We start from the raw sequence: 23594 nt of genomic DNA on the forward strand, positions 1-23594 counted from the left end.
CTAAAGCCAAAACTAAAACTATATAAAAACGCTAGGTTAATTGAAATAGAATGAATGTTAACTGAAATATAATAATTCAATTATACTTTCAGTAACTATTTCAATATTTTAGACTGGATATTTTACAGTCTTGGCTTGTTTTAGTTTAAAACTGAAAGTAAGGAGGCCTAAAGAGGGCCTAGTAACCCGACACTAAAATGTCAGATGGAGCTCAGGGGTGCGAATGGTAACAGGACTCCCGAACTAGATGCGCCAGAGGAGGCTCAGAGAGCAGAACCTACAGCTCAGCTCTACGGTCCAATTCTGGGCCTCAATATGCTGAGGCTCTCAGACCAGAGGAGGCCTAACTACTGTCTTCGAGGAGGCTCAAAGACTGCCTTCACACTGTCAGTCCACATCCGATTATTTGTGAATCCGATTAGAATCTGATCTAAAATGATTGATGTCCACACTGCAGTGGCGGTTCTACATTGAATTACACCCTGGGCGAGACCCCCTTCGACCCGATCTCGCGTTTGAGTTAAAACCGAATTATTAAGCATAGCAAGAATCATAGCAAAAAGGCTAACAAATAAGAGTTATACCCACCAATTAATATTGCCCCTTCATTCATGACATGGATACCGTAATCATACAGAGAAAACAAATGTGCGTTATTTGCAAGAAAGTCGAGGTGTGACTGACTTAGATAACTATATGGATCCCCCGTCCCCCCCCTTGTCCGTTCCATTTGGAAGAGACCCAGAGGTGAACTGTCATCCGCGCCCGCGCCTCCGCGCCCCCTCCCCTTTCCCCTTCGCAAACAAACAGCTTCTGTGCACGGCATCAAGCAGGGGCGCCTGCAGCTGCAGATGGCGCAAATTTGCCAATTCCCCACACAGTGAAATGATAGATAATAGAAAACCGGTTCGCGGCGGTATTTTTTTTTCTTCTTTTTTTTCCGCCCCCCCCAAAATGCCGCCCCGGGCAATTGCCCGGTTCGCCCGAGCCTAAAACCGCTACTGCCACACTGTGTATCGCACCTGGTCAGATCCGATTTGTGTGTCCGTGTGGAATATCTGCATTGGTTTCTATGGCAACGACGTTGCATTGGTAGGAATACGGCAAATACAACAACAACCCCAACATGGAGGGGTTTGCAATAGAGATGTTGTCTTATTTAAAGCTGCAGTCGGCAAGTCTGGCGGATTGAGGGGACTTAGCCAAAATTTTAAACGTTTACAACTCTCATGCCCCTCCCCCACTACCAGCGAGCACCCTCCCATCGAGTTCGTGCTCGTCAGTCAGTGCAGTGAACGCGTCCGTCTCTTCAGCATCGATCAACACCATGGAGTACTCGGAGGTAGGCTGCCCTGGCTAATCTACCCATAGATAGCAATAACCGAGGAATTGGAAGCTTGTTAGTAGAAGTTTTCTCTCTGCCATCACGCGTCGTACAATCCAACACACCTGCGAACTTCAGGCGTGTGCATGTGATATTGTAATGTGCGTGGGGGAGGGGGGATCTGTGATGCGTGCACGAACTGTGATTGTCAGTCAGATCTCACACAGCCCTGCGCTGATTGGACCAGAAGATCCAGGAGTGGTGGATTTTTGCAAAACAAATAACAGGCTCGAGGTGGAGGTTTTTTTCTAAAACGGTTTGCAAGATTTCATGTGATCTTTTTGCTGTTCACATTAGCTAATTCTGATTGGATTTCAATCGGATATGCACAAAATCGGATTTGGACTGACAGTCTAAATGTAGCTGAAGAGAGCCCCGAGAGGCTCCAGAGAGGAGGCTCAGGAGAGCCTAGCAACTCAGCATTGTAACCCCGTCAAGCTCCCACCAAGGAGGCCTAACAACTCGATGCTGCGCTAGCCGGATACGGAGGAGCAGTCACTATAAAAACACTAGCCAAGGAGCCTCTAAGGGAGCCTAACGACTCGACAACACTGCCTCACAGAAGAATTCCCATAACGAGAAGAAGCCTAACAAAGCTCCAGACCTTCAATGGCTAAGTGGGTTCAGAGAGCCCAGAACAGGGAACGAGCAGATGTTACTGAACCTCTGTCTAGAACCCGTTTATTTTGATCACTTCCATTTGGTCTTTTCTTCTCTCTCTGGCTTCAAGCCTCCTCCCTGCTCTACCCCTCAAAGGAGCTTTCTGGTCTTGTCTATTATATTAACTATACAGAAATATCTCTTAGCAAAGAGTATTCAGAACATAGCATGACCATCAGTGTAACTTGCAGAAATGTACACAGTGTTCGATTAAAACATTGTAAGTAAACGTCTTACCTAGAATGAACTTGAACACACAGTTCCTGACATACAACAAAAATAACAATCATATTACTGTATCGACCAATCAGAATCCAGGACCAGAACTGCCTGGTTTATAACGCAAAATACAAACTCGTTGATCACATTCCTGAAAAAAAAAAAAAATATATATATATATATATATATTAATTTAGTTTATTAGTGTCTACCAAGCTAACAATAATATGCTCTAAGAACGATTTTCTAGCGTTCCCAATAAGTTATGAAAACGTTATTTCTGAATGTTCTCAGACATTCAGTTTCTTTTTTGCGAACATTAAGAAAACAATCCGTTCTTCAAACATTATTGGGAATGTTAGTTTTGAATGTTCTCTGGACGTTATGAAACAAGTCGCAACATTTTAAAAACGTTAAATGAACGGCCAACTAAAACATTTCAGAAATAAAACATTCCATGAACGATGTGTAAATTATATTTTTGTGCTAATGCTTTGTTAAAGACCAGATAACGCTGATTGACCATTCTGTTAATGTTGCTGAAAGAACGTTTGTTCGTAACTTTGAGGGAACCCTGAGACAATGTTCCCTGTTAGCTGGGAAGTTTCTGGCTCTGGTGTGAATAGGTCCATATGTGAATGTCTCTAATAATCTTATATTTTTTTAGCAGCAAGTGTGTTGAATCAGTCTCTCAGTCGCCTCTATTTGCTTTGTTTCTCATTTGTTTTTTTGGGTGGGGGGTGGAGGGATGGAGAGTGGACAGAGTGATTGAGGGAAGACAGAAGAACACTTAATGAATATTCATAATGATTCAGATTATTAAAATGATCACCACATCAATGATTGGTGATGTACAATTGAGGCATAGCTAGTTCCTGTCCCTTACCCTACCATACCATCACTCTCTCTCTCTCTTTCTCGTCCCCCCTCCCTCTCTCTCTCTCTCTCTCTCTCTCTCTCTCTCTCTCTCTCTCTCTCTCTCTCTCTATTTCCGTTGCAATAGTTTTGTCCCCTCTCTTTTGTCTTTCTCCCTCATGTTTCTCCTCATGTCTAATGAATTTCACTTGACCTTTAAGCTTGAAAAGAAACGGAAGACTCTGCTGTTGAACTGAAATGTCTCTTTTTTCTCTCTTCTGTACACCTTCTGCCTGTCTCTCTCTCTCTCTCTTTCTGTCTCTCTCTTTTTCTGCATTTATACCTCTCTCCCCCTCTCTATTTCAACGCTTGAATAGAAGTGGACCAAAAAGGTAAAGACCATGTTAACGCCGCAGTTTCTCTCTCCTGTCTCTCTTCATCTCCTCATCTTGTCTTCCTCTCTCTTTCTGTCTCTCTTTCTGTCTCTCTCCCTCTCTCGCTCTCTCTCTTTTCTCCCTGGCCCTTGTGATGTGCTCTAGTTTGATGCAGCTCCTTCATTTTCCTCCTTCTCTTGTTCACACACCTTACAAACACAAGGACGAACTTCCTCTCTCTTTTCTTTCTCTTCTCTCTCTCTCTCTCTCTCTCTCTCTCTCTCTCTCTCTCTTTCTCTTTCACACACGCACTCACTTGTTTTCTGCTCTCCCCTTTGATTTGCTTGCTGTTTGAAGCTCATTTATCCTCAGATCCAAACGACACGCGTGTCTCTGTTCATCCCTTTGCTTCCCTCAGGACCTGTTGTCGTTTATTTAGCTTTTAAAAAGAAAACAACTCCTTCTCTTTTAGTAACTGTGTGCACATGCCGTGTTCCTGAAGTGCTTGACCTGAGTGAGTGGATGTGACGTGAGTGACAGCTGTCCCAGCCAATCCCTGTCCTCTGTGTGAACTAACCCGCATCTCATTGGCTCCAAGGTTCCTGTAGCCCCGCCCCCTCTCTCATGACTCTACCTCAAATACTCTAACCAAAAGTGAAATGTAGCAAAACAGTTTGACAGCAAACAAACAAACAAATCTATCTATCTATCTATCTATCTATCTATCTATCTATCTATCTATCTATCTATCTATCTATCTATCTATCTATCTATCTATCTATCTATCTATCTGTCTGTCTGTCTGTCTGTCTGTCTGTCTGTCTGTCTGTCTGTCTGTCTATCTATCTATCTATCTATCTATCTATCTATCTATCTATCTGTCTGTCTGTCTGTCTGTCTGTCTGTGTGTCTATCAATCTGTTTATCTATCTATCTCTCTTTCTATCTATCTATCTATCTATCTATCTATCTATCTATCTATCTATCTATCTATCTATCTATCTATCTGTCTGTCTGTCTGTCTGTCTGTCTGTCTGTCTGTCTGTCTGTCTGTATCTATCTATCTATCTATCTATCTATCTATCTATCTATCTATCTATCTATCTATCTATCTATCTATCTATCTATCTATCTATCTATCTATCTATCTATCTATCTATCTATCTATCTATGCTGTCACACTCTTATAATGAAATTGTATTTTCATCTTTTAAGAATTAAATCTCTCTTTCTCACACACACAGGCACTCATGATACAGCAATAGGTAGTGTAAGATGTGTGTGTTTGTGTTCTGTGTGTGTGTGCGTGTGTGTGTGTGTAGAATAGATCTGTTTATAAGATCTACTCTTTATTAGTCTAATACACTTCATCCCCTACTCCTGCTCATCTCTGTTATCGCTCTGTCTCTCTCCACCTCTAGTTTTTGTGTGTCCTGGGACATTAATGCGAGTGTTGGAGCCCAGTTCTGTGCGGGAGGCGGAGCATCAGTCGGGGGCGTGGTGTAAAGACCCTCTGCAAGCGGGCGATAGGCTGTACGTGATGCCCTGGACGCCCTATCGCACTGATATGCTGTATGAATACGCTTCCTGGGACGACTACATCCAAAACAGGGTCACCACCACCTATAAGTGAGTTTGCGCCATAGACGGTAAAAAAATATGGTCGTAGTGTCCGTGTCATCACCCGTAGTGTTTCTGAAGAGCATTTTTGAAGCCCAAAGCCGGAGCATAGCATCTCGTTAGCGCGTCACTCCCGGTAGACGAAAATGTGCAGCGAGGCGGATTGGCTGAGGTGACGTGATGCTAACAGACAGCAGACAAACGCTAGTGGTGACATCAGCGGCAATCCACCTGTCACTCAAGTGGCCACGCCCTTAATTATGCAGAACTTTAAGTCTTAATATAATTTAAATGGATGAGTTATAAAGTAATCCACCCCCCTCACAGTCGTCATGAAGGGCAAAATTAGCTATATAGACCAAAACCACTTTTTGCACCAGGCTGTAAACATGTTTTTTTCTGCTGTAAAGTTGGGGATTTTAACATGGGGGTTTATGGGATTGACTCTCTTCTGCAGCCGGTCTCTAGTGGCCAGTCGATGAACTGCAGTTGAATTCACTTCCGTGTTGGATTCAAGAGAGAGACTGAAAGTTTGCCGCTTGGTTTGCGCAATTAAATTTGATTTTGAACGCTTTGTGAATGCGACTGCATAATGAATGATGAAGGTTGTATAAATGCTACTGAATTAACATGCACCAATGCTGCATTTTTCTAAATGTCATAATCATTTGTTAACAAACAAGTATTCATTACTTCAATGAGCTCATTGTTTCTGCCTTTAATTATTACATTGTATTAATAAATTTTTTAGCTAACTGTGATTTAGTATATATACATTTCTGAAATACATAACTTAGACACAGTTTCCTCTGTTAACAGATCACTCTAAATTGTAATGTGTACATTTTCTGAAAGCTTCTTTTTAAACGATGTGTATTGTGAAAAGCGCTATACAAGTAAAGCCTGTTTTATGCTTCTGCGTCGAACTGCCGCCGTAGCTACGTCGTAGGCTGTGTGTAGCGCGCGTACCCTACGGCGTACCCTGACGTGCACCTCTCCAAAAATGTAACAACGCGTCAATTCTACGCGGACACAAGCGCTGTGATTGGTCTGCCAGAACCCCTCCCTCCGGGTTTCACACGCTCCCTAGCTCCCTGCGTCAACGCGGACAACGACACAGAAGTATAAATTAAAACCAACACGTTGCCTACGGCGTATAGGCTCCGGCGTAGGTCCGACGCAGAAGTATAATGAGGCCTTTAATGTGAATTGAATTGAATACTGTAACGTTTCTGTGTAATCGACAGGTTGCCGAGTCGAGTGGACGGCACCGGTTTCGTCGTGTATGACGGGGCTGTGTTCTACAATAAAGAACGCACACGCAACATTGTGAAATACGACCTGCGAACTCGCATCAAGAGCGGTGAAGCCATTATCGCAACCGCCAACTATCACGACACGTCGCCGTACCGCTGGGGCGGGAAATCCGACATCGACCTCGCCGTGGACGAACACGGGCTCTGGGTCATTTATGCCACTGAAGCCAACAGCGGACGCCTGGTTGTTAGCCAGGTGAGCTTCCTGTTTACGTCTTCTCTGTATTGTTCTGATTGGTTATTAGTGGTGCTTGCTAAAGGCAAGGCATCACTATTGTTATTCGTCATACTTAATATTATTCTGGACAAAAGTTTGGCACGCTACTCCTCCTGCACCGTTTGTCATAGACCCATGAATGAGGCATCAAATCGTGCAGATTATTGAGGAGAGGTGTGCTATGACTTTTATAAGCAATTGGATGTACGATGCTTGTACAGCGGACGAAAAAGCGGGTGAAAAAGTCGCAAAGACTTAACATTGTGGAATTTTCATGAATTCAAATGCCGTTTTCTTACGTGCAGGGCCTGAGAACCCTTTCTCTCTACCTCTCACTCTCTCTCTCACTCATTTGACTCATCTTATCAAGCAGCCAAATCTTCATAGCCACACCCTAGCAACCAGTTACAGCACCTTAGCAACCATCCCATAGACTTCCATCGAAAAATAGATGAAAGCATCAGAGCATCATAGAGATATGCAAGTTTGGCTATTTTGATTTAGGCAGACATCCAGTCTATTGGTTTAACCCTGCTAACTGTCTAGCCACGCCCTAGCAACCATATAGAGCACCCTAGCAACCCAAACCCAAAGTGGGATATCTTCAAATCTGAATGTCATAGAGGCATTGAGGTTGGTTTATATCATTCACACTGACAAGCAGCCTTTGAAGTAACATCATTGGCAGCTGCCAAGCCACTCCCTAGCAACCAAACAGAGTACCCTAGCAACCGTTTAGCAAGAACTATATCTCTGCGTCAGAACATCGTACAGAGATGTGGGTTGGCTCTTTTGACTCATGCTTGCAAACAGGACTTCCAGCATGCTACACATGCTAGCAGTGAATAGCTACATGCTAATAACGACTTACTTAGTGTTAAATAACATGTTAAGAAGTCTATAAAAACTCCATAGTAACCATCTGTGACAACTACAAACCACCAAGTATCACCCTAGCAACCACTCAGAACACCCTAGCAACCGAGTGCCGAGTTTTGCCACTGCAAGCACTACTCACATATTCTTCAGGAAATGTACATTCTAGTTCTTTCCATAATCCGATTGGCTCGTGTCTCAGGTGAACCCGTACACGCTACGTTTCGAGGGGACGTGGCAGACAAGCTTCGAGAAGCGAATGGCATCCGACGCGTTCGTGGCGTGTGGCATCTTGTATGCAGTTCGATCCGTGTACCAGGACGATGACAGCGAGGTGGGTGGAGACCTGATCCTGTACGCCTACGACACGCGGCGAAACCGCGAGGAGCCGGTGAGAATCCCATTCCCAAACCCGTACCAGCACATCTCGTCCATCAGCTACAACCCCAGAGACAACCAGCTGTACGTCTGGAACAACTACATCGTCCTTCGCTACCCGCTGGAGTTCAGCCCGCCGCAGCCCACCACAGGTAACGCCTCACAATCTCAAACCATACCCTTACGGAACAAAAATATATGGGAATATACTGCAAAATATAATGCGATATATAGGGTTGGGAATCGAAAATACTTAAATCGAAAATACTTAAAGGAATCGGATACTTGTTATAAAATTTTAATTTCGATTCTTCTTATCGATTTCTTTGTGAGCGTTTCAAATGACTTTAAACCATTCAAGCACGAGACGGCTCTGTTTTCTGTTTTCTCTGTTTTCGTGTGTAACAGTGTATTGGATCCATGCAGCTCTTAAAGTGACAGCAGCCTAATAATCCTGTAACGCCTCACAATCTTTAACGATACTTAAGCTGGGTGCACCCTGTATGATTTTGGCCGCGATTTGGCAATCTGAGACAAATTTTACAAACCCTAAAAGAACACTCTGATCCTAGGCTAAAATCTGAAGTCTTTGATCGGTAGTTCAAACTAACAAACTAATGTTCACCGACGACCGATTAATGACCGCTGCAATCAAATTTTACCTCAGACAAAATTCTGGCACTGTCAGAAGATTTGACTCACAGTCCTGCAGTGTGATTCTCATACAATAACCGTCAAATTATCTTAATTTTTCAAGGCTAGTGTAAGATTTCCTGTCCCTTTTTGCCTCATTTCAGTCCTCACATTTAGCAGTTGAATGAACAATGACCCAGTGCTGAGGGAGAACGTTTTCTCAACTTTATTGGCACTTTGAATATATATAGTAAGAATATGAGGGGAGTTACAGAGGTAACCAATAAGATTACATACCTTCCATCATATAGAATTACAATACATTAACTGACAAGTCCATATATGATCAGTTTCTGGCTAGCTTACCACAAGTACATCTGCAGCCAAGAGGACCCTATACTGTGTTATAATGGGGGGAATAGGAGACCATTCCCCATCCTAACCTAGAGGTCCACATAATGAGGAAAAGATGTTGCCAATACCTTTGTAGAGAACAAAGAACCCCTTCTGTCATATCCTTCATGCTGAGACTACCATCCTAGAATTCTTTCAACTAGCCATGACCAAAATTAAAGTTAGCGTTTTCTTTGTAGCCACCATTTCTATCCCGCATGTAACACAGCTCACAGTCTGCGAACGTGTCATTGATTGATGTAAAACTCCAGACAGGTTTTCTTGCGTGTGTCCGTTTTTAACGCATCTTGACTGCCGTACAGTCTGACATTAATGACAACTGAGATCTTACAGTGTGACATTAATGACAACCGAGATCTTACAGTTTGACATTAATGACAACTGAGATCTTACAGTGTGACATTGATAACTTAGATCTTACAGTGCGACATTAATGACAACTGAGATCTTACAGTGTGACATTAATGACAACCGAGATCTTACAGTCTGACATTAATGACAACTGAGATCTTACAGTGTGACATTAATGACAACCGAGATCTTACAGTGCGACATTAATGACAACTGAGATCTTACAGTGTGACATTAATGACAACTGAGATCTTACAGTGTGACATGACTTACAGCGATGATCATGTTCGTACAGTCTGACAAGCAACAATCTTAAAGGACGATTATAAATCGCACAGTGTGCACCCGGCTTTACTCTGTTTGTTTTCTGTGTAACCTTACTGCACTGATGTTTTACTCCTCTCTCAGATCCTCTCTCGACCCCTCTTCTCTCCACCACTCCACCAAACTCGCTCTCCACCACGGTGTCTCTGGGCTTCAGCTCCACTTCCACCCCGACCGTGACCTTTCACCCGGTGGGAGCCATCAACAGGGCTCCGGCAGGGCGTCCCATCACAGCCACGGTCCCGGTGACCGTCAGGCCCCCCCGCCGCCCGCAGGGGCCGCGCACACCTGTGTGTGAGAGTCGCGTGACCCGCGGGGTCCAGTGGCCCCCGACCCACCGAGGGGAGACGGTGGAGAGACCCTGTCCCAAAGGATCCCTCGGTCAGTACATGCTTGTGTTACAATTAGGGCTGTCAACGTTCCGATACATTTTTTACAGTTCAACACGTTAAACATATTTAAAGGGGTGGCATGATGCCCCATTTTACAAGATAAAAATAAGTTTCTGGAAGTTTTAGCTCAAAATACCCCACAGATCATGTTTTATAGCATGTTAAAATGGTCACATTTTGAGGGTGAGCAAAAACACATTGTTTTGTGTGTGTCCCTTTAAATGCAAATGAGCTGCTGCTCCTGGCACGGGGGCGGAGCTTCAAGAGCTTGTGTGTGTGTGTGTGTGTGTGTGTGTGTGTGTTAGCAGTTCCGATTACCTCTTCTCAACATGGACTTTGTTGCGTGTTCCCGGGGTTTATGTAAATTTTAGGGTTAGTGATGTCACTAACCCGTGAAGAAGCTCATTGTAGTCTTTACCAGCCGTTTGTTGTACTTTTTTTAAAAGCGATTTCTGTAAAAGAAAATATCTCCCTTTGCTTTGAACTTTGAGCGTTGTAACTTTGCAGGTGTTGTTTATACTCAAACAGCAACATTACACATTAACTAAAGTTAGAAAAGTGAAATCATAATCAACCACCCCTTTAACGCAATTGACAGAGCATCCGTTTTTTTCTCTTTTACCTCATCCTTTGGCTAGCGTTGCATTATATGATCACGTTCTTCTTCATGCAAATGCTTTTAAACCATTCAGGTGCGACATGACAAAAGAGAACGCGCTCCTTGTGAATGTCCTGTTTATGTGAAACAGAAAAACGCGCGCCAGTATCGCACTTGAACTTATTTATTTTTATTTCAATTAAAGGAATGTACTATATTTTAGTTCGATAATGTATTTTATTTAATATTTTGTATTTTTTGGGGGATTTTATTGTACTAAATTATATTTACACTGTATTTATAATCCATTTATACATTTTTTGAGCATAGACCTGAAAATTTAATTTCCAACTTAAACTGTAGGTAAATCTTGAATGCTTTAAAGCAACAGACTGAAGTTTGATCTCTTTTCAAAGACGACACTTGAAACAAGTGAAATTTACGCAAAAATACTATTTTCAATTATTAAATATATATTTTCAAAAACTGTTTTTACTCTAAAAGTGCAAGAAAATCAAAGCCATAATTTTCTAAACAAGTTAAAAAATTTGAGCTTGATATCTCATTAAATGATCTTTCAGTGAGATGTTGTTCGGCTGCAGTACCAAACGCTTCCACTAGAGGACATTCGTCTCATTCATTTACAATGCGCTCAATCTTGACCGCGAGCAGCACAAGTGTGAGTATTTTAATCAGGACCATTTAACCTGTTCGAATCATGTCCATGATTTTTTCATGTCCATGAGGCAAGTAGTGTTTTGACTTGATGTAGATCATACGGATTACATCAAGGGACTTGAAGGTCATATGCTAATGTTAGCTTTAAAGCCACGCTCTCCTGCAGAGCGATGTGATGAACCTCGTTTAAAACTAAATGCTGTTTTCAAATTGTATTATGATTATTATGCATGCAGTTTTCATGAGCTCATGTTAATTGAGGGACTACTAAACTTATAAAAGTCAATCTGACACACAGCAGGACCATTAAAATGATAAGATGATGACAATAAAAGTGATTAAAAACTTTTCCCTCATGCAAACTTAAGCATTTTAATCTTGATGTTGAAACAAATAAGTGTGTATCCGTTTGCTGACTTCTGCCCTCTGAATGAACCCTTGAACCCGGGGAAATGATCAAAGTGTTCCACTGATGTGTGTTTCAGGTCTGGGCGGCTCTTCTGAGGTTTAAAACTCAGCTTTATCGTGTTTTGTTGTTCTCTCTCTGTCCGTGTCCCAGGAATCGCCTCGTATCAGTGTATGTCTGATGAAGTGGTGTGGAGCCCCAGAGGTCCCGACCTCAGCAACTGCACATCACCCTGGGTCAGCCAGGTCGCTCAGAAGGTCAGTCAGAGGTCAGAGGTCAGGTGACAGACAGACAGACAGATATCTGAAGTCTCCCTCTCGTCTCTGTAGATTAAGAGTGGGGAGAACGCGGCCCATATCGCTGCTGTACTTGTCAATCACACACGGGGGCGTGTCTATGCTGGCGATGTCACTTCCTCTGTGCGTCTGATGGAGCAGCTGTTGGACATCCTGGACTCTCAGTTACAGGCGCTGCGACCCGGGAACAAGGAGTCGGCCACACGCAACTACAACAAGGTGCTCACACACACACACACACACGCACACGCACACACACACACACTCACTATCAGAGTAACAGTTTTGTTGTGTTTTCAGCTTCAGAAGAGAGAACGGACCTGCCGAGCGTTTATTCAGGTAATTATACAGCACACACTTGTGTGAGTGTACGACTCCTCGTGTGTGTGTGTGTGTGTGTGTGTGTGTGTGCAGGTGGTGGTGCAGGCGGTGGTGCAGGCGGTGGATAACCTGTGTGTGTGTGTGTGTGTGTGCAGGCGGTGGATAACCTGTGTGTGTGTGTGTGTGTGTGTGTGTGCAGGCGGTGGTGCAGACGGTGGATAACCTGTGTGTGTGTATGTGTAGGCGGTGGTGCAGACGGTGGATAACCTGTGTGTGTGTGTGTGTGTGTGTGTGTGTGTGTGCAGGCGGTGGTGCAGACGGTGGATAACCTGTGTGTGTGTGTGTGCAGGTGGTGGTGCAGACGGTGGATAACCTGTGTGTGTGTGTGTGTAGGTGGTGGTGCAGACGGTGGATAACCTGTGTGTGTGTGTGTGTGTGTGTGTGCAGACGGTAGATAACCTGTGTGTGTGTGTGTGTGTGTGCAGGCGGTGGTGCAGACGGTGGATAACCTGTGTGTGTGTGTGTGTAGGTGGTGGTGCAGACGGTGGATAACCTGTGTGTGTGTGTGTGTGTGTGTGTGCAGACGGTGGATAACCTGTGTGTGTGTGTGTGCAGGTGGTGGTGCAGACGGTGGATAACCTGTGTGTGTGTGTGTGTGTGTGTGTGTGCAGACGGTAGATAACCTGTGTGTGTGTGTGCAGGCGGTGGTGCAGACGGTGGATAACCTGTGTGTGTGTGTGTGTGTGTGTGCAGGCAGTGGTGCAGACGGTGGATAACCTGTGTGTGTGTGTGTGTGTGTGTGTGCAGACGGTGGATAACCTGTGTGTGTGTGTGTGTGTGTGTGTGTGTGTGCAGGCGGTGGTGCAGACGGTGGATAACCTGTGTGTGTGTGTGTGTGTGTGTGTGTGTGTGTGTGTGTGTGTGCAGGCGGTGGTGCAGACGGTGGATAACCTGTGTGTGTGTGTGTGTGTGTGTGTGTGCAGGCGGTGGTGCAGACGGTGGATAACCTGTGTGTGTGTGTGTGTATGTGTGTGTGTGTGTGTGTGTGTGTGTGTGTGTGCAGGCGGTGGTGCAGGCGGTGGATAACCTGTGTGTGTGTGTGTGTGTGTGTGTGTGTGTGTGTGTGTGCAGGCGGTGGTGCAGACGGTGGATAACCTGTGTGTGTGTGTGTGTGTGTGCAGACGGTGGATAACCTGTGTGTGTGTGTGTGTGTGTGCAGGCGGTGGTGCAGACGGTGGATAACCTGTGTGTGTGTGTGTGTATGTGTGCAGGCGGTGGATAACCTGTGTGTGTGTGTGTGTGTGTGTGTGTGTGTGTGTGCAGGCGGTGGTGCAGACGGTGGATAACCTGTGTGTGTGTGTGTGTGTGTGTGTGTGCAGACGGTGGATAACCTGTGTGTGTGTGTGTGTGTGTGTGTGTGTGTGTGCAGGCGGTGGTGCAGACGGTGGATAACCTGTGTGTGTGTGTGTGTATGTGTGCAGGCGGTGGATAACCTGTGTATGTGTGTGTGTGTGTGTGTGTGTGTGCAGGCGGTGGTGCAGGCGGTGGATAACCTGTGTGTGTGTGTGTGTGTGTGTGTGTGCAGGCTGTGGTGCAGACGGTGGATAACCTGTGTGTGTGTGTGTGTGTGTGCAGACGGTGGATAACCTGTGTGTGTGTGTGTGTGTGTGTGTGTGCAGGCGGTGGTGCAGACGGTGGATAACCTGTGTGTGTGTGTGTATGTGTGCAGGCGGTGGATAACCTGTGTGTGTGTGTGTGTGTGTGTGTGTGTGTGTGTGTGCAGGCGGTGGTGCAGACGGTGGATAACCTGTGTGTGTGTGTGTGCAGGCGGTGGATAACCTGTGTGTGTGTGTGTGTGTGTGTGTGTGTGTGTGCAGGCGGTGGTGCAGACGGTGGATAACCTGTGTGTGTTTGTGTGTGTGTGCAGGCGGTGGATAACCTGTGTGTGTGTGTGTGTGTGTGCAGGCGGTGGTGCAGACGGTGGATAACCTGTGTGTGTGTGTGTGTGCAGGCGGTGGTGCAGACGGTGGATAACCTGTGTGTGTGTGTGTGTGTGTGTGTGTGTGTGCAGGCGGTGGTGCAGACGGTGGATAACCTGTGTGTGTGTGTGTGTGTGTGTGCAGGCGGTGGTGCAGACGGTGGATAACCTGTGTGTGTGTGTGTGTGTGTGTGTGTGTGTGTGTGTGTGTGTGTGTGTGTGTGTGTGTGTGTGTGCAGGCGGTGGTGCAGACGGTGGATAACCTGTGTGTGTGTGTGTGTGTGTGTGTGTGTGTGTGTGTGTGTGTGCAGGCGGTGGTGCAGACGGTGGATAACCTGTGTGTGTGTGTGTGTGTGTGTGTGTGTGTGTGTGCAGGCGGTGGATAACCTGTGTGTGTGTGTGTGTGTGTGTGCAGGCGGTGGTGCAGACGGTGGATAACCTGTGTGTGTGTGTGTGTGTGTGTGTGTGCAGGCGGTGGTGCAGACGGTGGATAACCTGTGTGTGTGTGTGCAGGCGGTGGTGCAGACGGTGGATAACCTGTGTGTGTGTGTGTGTGTGTGTGTGTGTGTGTGTGTGTGCAGACGGTGGATAACCTGTGTGTGTGTGTGTGTGCAGGCGGTGGTGCAGACGGTGGATAATCTGTGTTGTGTGTGTGTGTGCAGGCGGTGGATAACCTGTGTGTGTGTGTGTGTGTGTGTGTGTGTGTGTGTGTGTGTGCAGGCGGTGGTGCAGACGGTGGATAACCTGTGTGTGTGTGTGTGTGTGTGTGTGCAGGCGGTGGTGCAGACGGTGGATAACCTGTGTGTGTGTGTGTGTGTGTGTGTGTGTGTGTGTGTGTGTGTGCAGACGGTGGATAACCTGTGTGTGTGTGTGTGTGTGTGTGTGTGTGCAGGCGGTGGTGCAGACGGTGGATAATCTGTGTGTGTGTGTGTGTGTGTGTGTGTGTGTGTGCAGGCGGTGGATAACCTGTGTGTGTGTGTGTGTGTGTGTGTGTGTGCAGGCGGTGGTGCAGACGGTGGATAACCTGCTGCGTCTGGAGGCGCTGGAGTCGTGGCAGGACATGAACGCCACAGAACAGTCTCACACCGCCACCATGATGCTCGACGTCGTGGAGAAGGGAGCCTTTCTATTGGCCAACAACCTGTACGGGGGCCACTTCAGCGACCGCGCACCGAACATCGGTACGAGAGCGTCACACACACACGTGTTACTACCGTTCAGGAGTCTGCAAGCTCTTCTTAATGTTTCTGAATGCTGCATTTAGTTGATCAAAATACAGTAATAATAGTGAAATATTATTCCAGTGTAAATCAGCTGTTTTCTATGTGGATATATAGTGAAGTGTAATTTATTCCTGTGATCAAAGCTGAATTTTCAGCATCATTACTCCAGTCTCTATGTGTGTGTGTGTGTGTTTCAGATCTGGAGGTGTATGTGCTGAACACAGAGATGGAGCTAAAGGATCTGTCGTTCCCGAACTCGTATGACAGTGACAGCATCATCCACGTGTCCTCGTCCACCATCAAGCAGTACAGCCGCAACGGTCAGTCTCTGATCCGTCACACACACCGTGTCCAGGGTCTGTTCTCTCAGCGTCGTCATGGCAACAGTCACCATGCGCGTGTGTGTGTGTGTGTGATGACGAGGGTTATTTTGAGAGATGTGTGGGATCAGCACCAATGCTGCATTTTTCTAAATGTCATAATCATTTGTTAACACACAAGTATTCATTACTTCAGTGAGCTCATTGTTTCTGCCTTAGATTATTACATTGTATTAATTCATATTTGTTTAGCTAACTGATTTTGTATATCTACATTTCTGAAATACATAACAGTTTCCTCTGATAACAGATCACTCTAAAATGTAATGTGGACTCTATACAAGTAAATGTGAATTGAATTGAATCAGTCGTATTGAACGCAGCTAAATGTGTGTGTGTGTGTCCATCAGGTCAGGTGAAGGTGGTCTTCACGCTCTATAAGAACCTGGGGTCGTTTCTCTCGACTCTGAACGCCACGGTGAAGACGGTTGGTGAGCTGAAGCCGGGAGGACACAGTCTGGCCGTCAACTCACACATCATCTCCGCATCCATGAACAAAGAGTCCAGTCGCGTGTTCCTGACCGAACCGGTCGAGTTCACACTGCGACACCTGCAGGTGCACACACACACACACACACACACACACACACACACACACATCATCTCTGCATCCATGAACAAAGAGTCCAGTCGTGTGTTCCTGACCGAACCGGTCGAGTTCACACTGCGACACCTGCAGGTGCACACACACACACACACACACACACACACACACACACACACACACACACACACACACACATCATCTCTGCATCCACACACACACACACACATCATCTCCACATCCATGAACAAAGAGTCCAGTTGCGTGTTCCTGACCGAACCGGTCGAGTTCACACTGCGACACCTGCAGGTGCACAAACACACACACACACTCACATGCACACACACACACACACACACACACACACACACACACTCACACACACACACACACACACACACTCATCTCCGCATCCATAAACAAAGAGTCCAGTCGCGTGTTCCTGACCGAACCGGTCGAGTTCACACTGCGACACCTGCAGGTGCACACACACACACACACACACACACACACACACATCATCTCCACATCCATGAACAAAGAGTCCAGTCGCGTGTTCCTGACCGAACCGGTCGAGTTCACACTGCGACACCTGCAGGTGCACATACACACACACACACTCCCACACACACACACACACAAATCTGGGATTACAAGGGCTGTCCTCGACTAAAGATTTTTCTAGTTGACTAGTAGTCAATATAAAATACGTATAGCCTAATCACAGCGCACCGGCAAATGTAATGATTATGAATGTGTCGTCAAAAAAACAAACAGAAGGAGACTATCTAAACATTTTAATCGTTTAATGGTAATGTTTTCTGTGTTTTCGGCTGCAGAGATTAAGTCGACGATGCTGACTCGTCGTCTCCGCCTATATGACCGTTTCATACGGATTACATAATATGAGAATATTTATTTTCCATTTGAATCTGTTCATTCAAATGTAGACATTTCAAGCTTTCTAAAGATATATTCCTCATGTCTGTGAGGCAAGTAACGTTATACACTGAGTTTCGGTTCATTTATGTGACGCGCTCAAGTTCACTGAGACCGAATCGACAGAAAGCACCATTGTTTTGCAAAAGCACAACGTTTTGTTGTTATTGTGAGTTTTAAAAAATAAAAGTAGACCCTTTACAGTTTGCATTACTCTTATCTGTATGACCAAAAATGATGAAGTATTTTAAGTTAAATGCAGTGATGTACTGGCGCCTGTAGTAATGCAGTAAGCGCTTTCCCACACAAACACTTGAATATGCCTAATAATAGCGCACATTTATCTAGGCTAGCATTAGAGCGAGCGGACTTATAAAGTTGCTACTGCTTACATGTTTTAAGTGATATGCCATATTTGAGGTCGATGAATGATATGATCTGTCCATCACAGACTGTGTGATTTCAACACTTCCTCTGGAGTTTTTTTTTCTGCGACTAAACGACTAATAAAATCTTAGTCGACCAAACCTCTTCTAGTCAACTAACAGTAATAGTCGACTATTAGGGGGGAGCCCTAGTGATTACAATGAAAAACATGTTCAGAACCTAATCTGTATGTGTGTGTGTGTGTGTGTGTCAGCTGGAGAACCACTTCAGTCCCAACTGCTCGTTCTGGAATTACTCTGAGCGCTCGATGACGGGCCAGTGGTCGTCTCAGGGCTGCAGACGAACACACAGCAACAACACACACACCACCTGCGCCTGCTCGCATCTCACCAACTTCGCTGTGCTCATGAACCACCAGCAGCCCGCCGTGAGTCTCACACACATGTGTTTTCTTATCAGTAATGTAGGGCATTGTGTGCTGTCTGCTCTGCCCTCTACTGAGCTTTTGTTTGTGCTTCATCACTGAAACTGCATACCACTAAAGCATAAACCAGACCACATCAGACTAAACCAGACCACATCAGACTAAACCAGAACACGTCAGACTAAACCAGACCACATCAGACTAAACCAGACCACATCAGACCACATCAGATTAAACCAAACCACATCAGACTAAACCAGACCACATCAGACTAAACCAGAACACATCAGACTAAACCAGACCACATCAGACTAAACCAGACCACATCAGACTAAACCAGACCACATCAGACCACATCAGACTAAACCAGACCACATCAGACTAAACCAGAACACATCAGACTAAACCAGACCACATCAGACTAAACCAGACCACATCAGACTAAACTAGACCACATCAGACTAAACCAGAACACATCAGACTAAACCAGACCACATCAGACTAAACCAGACCACATCAGACCACATCAGACTAAACCAGAACACATCAGACTAAAACCAGAACACACCAGAGCACACCAGACTAAACCAGAACACATCAGACTAAACCAGAACACATCAGACTAAACTGTATCAGACTAAACCAGACCACATCTGACTAAACCAGAACACATCATATTAAACTGTATCAGACTAAACCAGACCACATCAGACCACATCTGACTAAACCAGAACACATCAGACCACACCAGACTAAACCAGAACACATCAGACCACATCAGACTAAACCAGAACACATCAGACTAAACCAGACCACATCATATTAAACTGTATCAGACTAAACCAGACCACATCTGACTAAACCAGAACACACTAGACCACATCTGACTATACTAGACAACTTCAGACCACATCAGACTAAACTGTATCAGACTAAACCAGACCACATCAGATTATTATTATATATATTTTTTTCCCCTTGTTATATTATCGTTATTAATGGTGGGTGATTTTAATAATAATAATAACTTATATTTATATAGCGCCTTTCACGGGACCCAAGGACGCTTTACAGATAACTACAGAGATAAAAAAATAATAATAATAATGAATTAATCAATAATAATTATTATTATTATTATTATTATTATTATTATTAATTATTAATAATTATTTAAATTGTTGTTTCTGTTGATATTATCATTCATTGATTTGTATATATTTTCTAAATGTATCTTGTTTTCTTTAGCTTTTTTGTAAAATGTAAAATTTGAATAAAATAAAGTAAAACAAATATAAAAAACATTTATGTATGCGTGTGTTTATGCGTGTGTCGCTCACGCTCTGCTGTTCTCCCAGTATCCCGGAGGCGTTCAGGGCCTGATCCTCTTCGTCATCACGTGGGTGGGGATGGTGATCTCTCTGGTGTGTCTGGCTCTCTGCATCTCCACCTTCTGCTGCCTGAGGGGTCTTCAGAGCGACCGCACCACCATCCACAAGAACCTCTGCCTCACGCTCTTCATCTCACAGCTGCTCTTCCTCATCGGCATGGACAAGACACACTACACCGTGAGTTCACCAGGACCGGACCTTCTCAGAACACATCAGACTAAACCAGAACACATCAGAATAAACTGTATCAGACTAAACCAGAACACATCAGACTAAATCAGACCACATCAGACTAAACCAGAACACATCAGACCACCGCAGACTAAACCAGAACACATCAGACTAAACTGTATCAGACTAAACCAGACCACATTGGACTTAACTGTATCAGACTAAACCAGACCATATCAGACCACACCAGACTAAACTAGACCACTTCAGACCACATCAGACTAAACTGTATCAGACTAAACCAGACCACATCAGATTAGTTTTGTTTGTCCCCCCCCCCCCCCCCCCTTTTATATTAAAAAAGACCACATTAGACAAAATTGGACCATATCAGACAATATCAGAGCATGTTAGACAAAATCAGACCACACTATATTAGATAGTATCAGACTGAACCAGACCACATTAGACAAAAGCAGACTATATCAGACCACATTAGACAAAATCAGACCATTTCAGACCACATTAGACAAAATCAGACCATTTCAGACTACATTAGACTAAATAGTATCAGACTGAACCAGACCACATTAGACAAAATCAGACTATATCAGACCACGTTAGACAAAACCAGACCACATTAGACAAAATCAGACCATATTAGACCACATCAGATTAGACCAGACCAAATCTGAGCAAACTAGACCACACCAGCTTACATTAAACTAAACCAATTCACACAAAATTGCATTAGAGCAAACCAGACTAAACTGTATTAGACAAAACCAGACCACTTTAGACTAAATATGACCATATCAGACCAAATCAGACCAAATCAAATCAAACTATACAGGCTAAACCAGAACACCTCAGGGCAAACCAGATCCTACCAGAACACCGCAGAGCAAACTAGACCACATTAGACAAAATCGGACCATATCAGACCAGATTAGACTAAATCGGTACAGTCTAAATCAGACCTCATCAGTCCAAACAAGACTGTATCAGACTAAACCAAATCACAGCAGACCAAACAGGACTGTATCAGACTAAACCAGACCTCATCAGACTAAACCCGACCTCATCAGTCCAAACAAGACTGTATCAGACTAAACCAAATCACAGCAGACCAAACAGGACTGTATCAGACTAAACCAGACCTCATCAGACTAAACCCGACCTCATCAGTCCAAACAAGACTGTATCAGACTAAACCAAATCACAGCAGACCAATCAGGACTGTATCAGACTAAACCCGACCTCATCAGTCCAAACAAGACTGTATCAGACTAAACCCGACCTCATCAGTCCAAACAAGACTGTATCAGACTAAACCAGACCTCATAAGACTAAACCCGACCTCATCAGTCCAAACAGGACTGTATCAGACTAAACCAGACCTCATAAGTCCAAACAGGACTGTATCAAACTAAACCCGACCTCATCAGTCCAAACAAGACTGTATCAGACTAAACCAGACCTCATCAGACTAAACCCGACCTCATCAGTCCAAACAAGACTGTATCAGACTAAACCAGACCTCATCACACTAAACCCGACCTCATCAGTCCAAACAGGACTGTATCAGACTAAACCAGACCTCATCAGTCCAAACAAGACTGTATCAGACTAAACCCGACCTCATCAGTCCAAACAAGACTGTATCAGACTAAACCAGACCTCATCAGACTTAACCCGACCTCATCAGTCCAAACAGGACTGTATCAGACTAAACCAGACCTCATCAGACTAAACCCGACCTCATCAGTCCAAACAGGACTGTATCAGACTAAACCAGACCTCATCAGTCCAAACAAGACTGTATCAGACTAAACCCGACCTCATCAGTCCAAACAAGACTGTATCAGACTAAACCAGACCTCATCAGACTAAACCCGACCTCATCAGTCCAAACAGGACTGTATCAGACTAAACCAGACCTCATCAGTCCAAACAAGACTGTATCAGACTAAACCAGACCACATCAGACTTAACCCGACCTCATCAGTCCAAACAGGACTGTATCAGACTAAACCAGACCACATCAGACTAAACCCGACCTCATCAGTCCAAACAGGACTGTATCAGACTAAACCAGACCACATCAGACTTAACCTGACCTCATCAGTCCAAACAGGACTGTATCAGACTAAACCAGACCACATCAGACGTAACCCGACCTCATTAGTCCAAACAGGACTGTATCAGACTAAACAAGACCACATCAGACTAAACCCGACCTCATCAGTCCAAACAGGACTGTATCAGACTAAACCTGACCTCATCAGTCCAAACAAGACTATCAGACTAAACCAGACCTCATCAGACTAAACCCGACCTCATCAGTCCAATCAGGACTGTATCAGACTAAACCAGACCTCATCAGTCCAAACAGGACTGTATCAGACTAAACCAGACCTCATCAGTCCAAACAGGACTGTATCAGACTAAACCAGACCACATCAGACTTAACCCGACCTCATTAGTCCAAACAGGACTGTATCAGACTAAACAAGACCACATCAGACTAAACCCGACCTCATCAGTCCAAACAGGACTGTATCAGACTAAACCAGACCTCATCAGACTAAACCCGACCTCATCAGTCCAAACAGGACTGTATCAGACTAAACCAGACCTCATCAGACTAAAGATAAACATCATCAGACTGAACAGAACTTTATCAGACTAAACCAGACCAAGCAAGACTGTTCTAAAGTAATCCAGACCTCATCAGCTCACGGGTCAAGTGTGTGTGTGTGTGTGTGTGTGTAGGTTGTGTGTCCGGTCCTGGCGGGCCTGCTGCACTTCTCTCTGCTGTCGGTGTTCTGCTGGCTCTGCATGGAGACGGTTCAGCTGTATGTGCTGATGGTGGAGGTGTTCGAGAGCGAGACGTCTCGGCGCAAGTACTACTACCTCTCGGCGTACGGCTTCCCCACGCTGGTGGTGGCCATTTCCACCGCCATCGACTACAGGAGCTACGGAGGACCCAAAGCGTGAGTGTGTTTCCCTCCGCGTGTGCTGATGACATCCGTGTGTGTGTAATACATCTTCTGTGTGTTTGTAGCTGCTGGTTGAGGGTGGATAACTACTTCATCTGGACGTTTATCGGCCCCGCCTCCCTCGTTATCCTGGTGAGACTCATTTTAATGCACTGGCTCATAAAATGCATCATTTACAAATACTGTTTGTTAGACATTGGCTGTGTTTGTAACGCTGAACCACTGCACTCATGCTAACTTGCGTGTATAGTTAGTTTTATGGTTTATGCAGATGGAAAGAGCTTACAAAACTGCACCAGGGCTGCCAACTCTCAGGCATTCGGCGTGAGACTCACGCAGTTGACACTTTTCACACGCTCTCACGCCACACATCCATCGCGAAGCAAAGAGGACACTAGCTGCGATTCCATTACCCTTCAAATTGCTCAAATTGAAATTGCGAATTGAAAATGCGCTCAATGGAAACACGTCAATTTCGCAAAAACTCCCATTTATCGCAAAAAAGTTTTTTACAGTCACCTGACTTAGAAGGCGCGGTCTGTTTGGACAGAAGACGAGACAGTTCTTGAGAAGAAAGAATGACAGGAATACTGTATTCTAACCTCAAAGAAATGTCACAATCAAGACCTCGGAGCAGAAATGAGTGAGAAAAACCCAGAAACACCTCATATGTGCCGCTCACAGTATAAGGGTCTTTCCTTGATGCTTGGATAGCACGTCTACGTTTCTTTCCATTAATAATAATAACTTCTAGTGCGGTACACGTGGCTGTGATATATTATATATAAACTTACCAACGTCCGTTGCCATGATTTTTGGAATGACTTATCCCGAGAGGAAAAA

The 23594-nt window shown here is 44.8% G+C and overlaps 1 protein-coding gene across 2 annotated transcripts in view; it reads left to right on the forward strand.

Annotated features, from left to right (window-relative positions):
- LOC311286307 (adhesion G protein-coupled receptor L1) overlaps positions 1 to 23594 on the forward strand; it is a 53831-nt gene that overhangs the window by 22100 nt on the left and 8137 nt on the right. For both annotated transcript variants that reach the window (XM_084402446.1, XM_084402447.1), the window contains exons 5-18: positions 4914 to 5121; positions 6360 to 6624; positions 7724 to 8051; positions 9706 to 10002; positions 11849 to 11952; positions 12025 to 12210; positions 12292 to 12330; positions 15291 to 15471; positions 15711 to 15833; positions 16244 to 16449; positions 18017 to 18190; positions 19546 to 19755; positions 22525 to 22745; positions 22817 to 22883. In XM_084402446.1, coding sequence (XP_084258572.1) covers positions 4914 to 5121; positions 6360 to 6624; positions 7724 to 8051; positions 9706 to 10002; positions 11849 to 11952; positions 12025 to 12210; positions 12292 to 12330; positions 15291 to 15471; positions 15711 to 15833; positions 16244 to 16449; positions 18017 to 18190; positions 19546 to 19755; positions 22525 to 22745; positions 22817 to 22883 — 2609 coding nt within the window. The remainder of the gene's footprint in view (positions 1 to 4913; positions 5122 to 6359; positions 6625 to 7723; positions 8052 to 9705; positions 10003 to 11848; positions 11953 to 12024; positions 12211 to 12291; positions 12331 to 15290; positions 15472 to 15710; positions 15834 to 16243; positions 16450 to 18016; positions 18191 to 19545; positions 19756 to 22524; positions 22746 to 22816; positions 22884 to 23594) is intronic.

This window comes from Rutilus rutilus, assembly GCF_951802725.1.
Source record: "Rutilus rutilus genome assembly, chromosome: 2".
NCBI lineage: Eukaryota > Metazoa > Chordata > Actinopteri > Cypriniformes > Leuciscidae > Rutilus > Rutilus rutilus.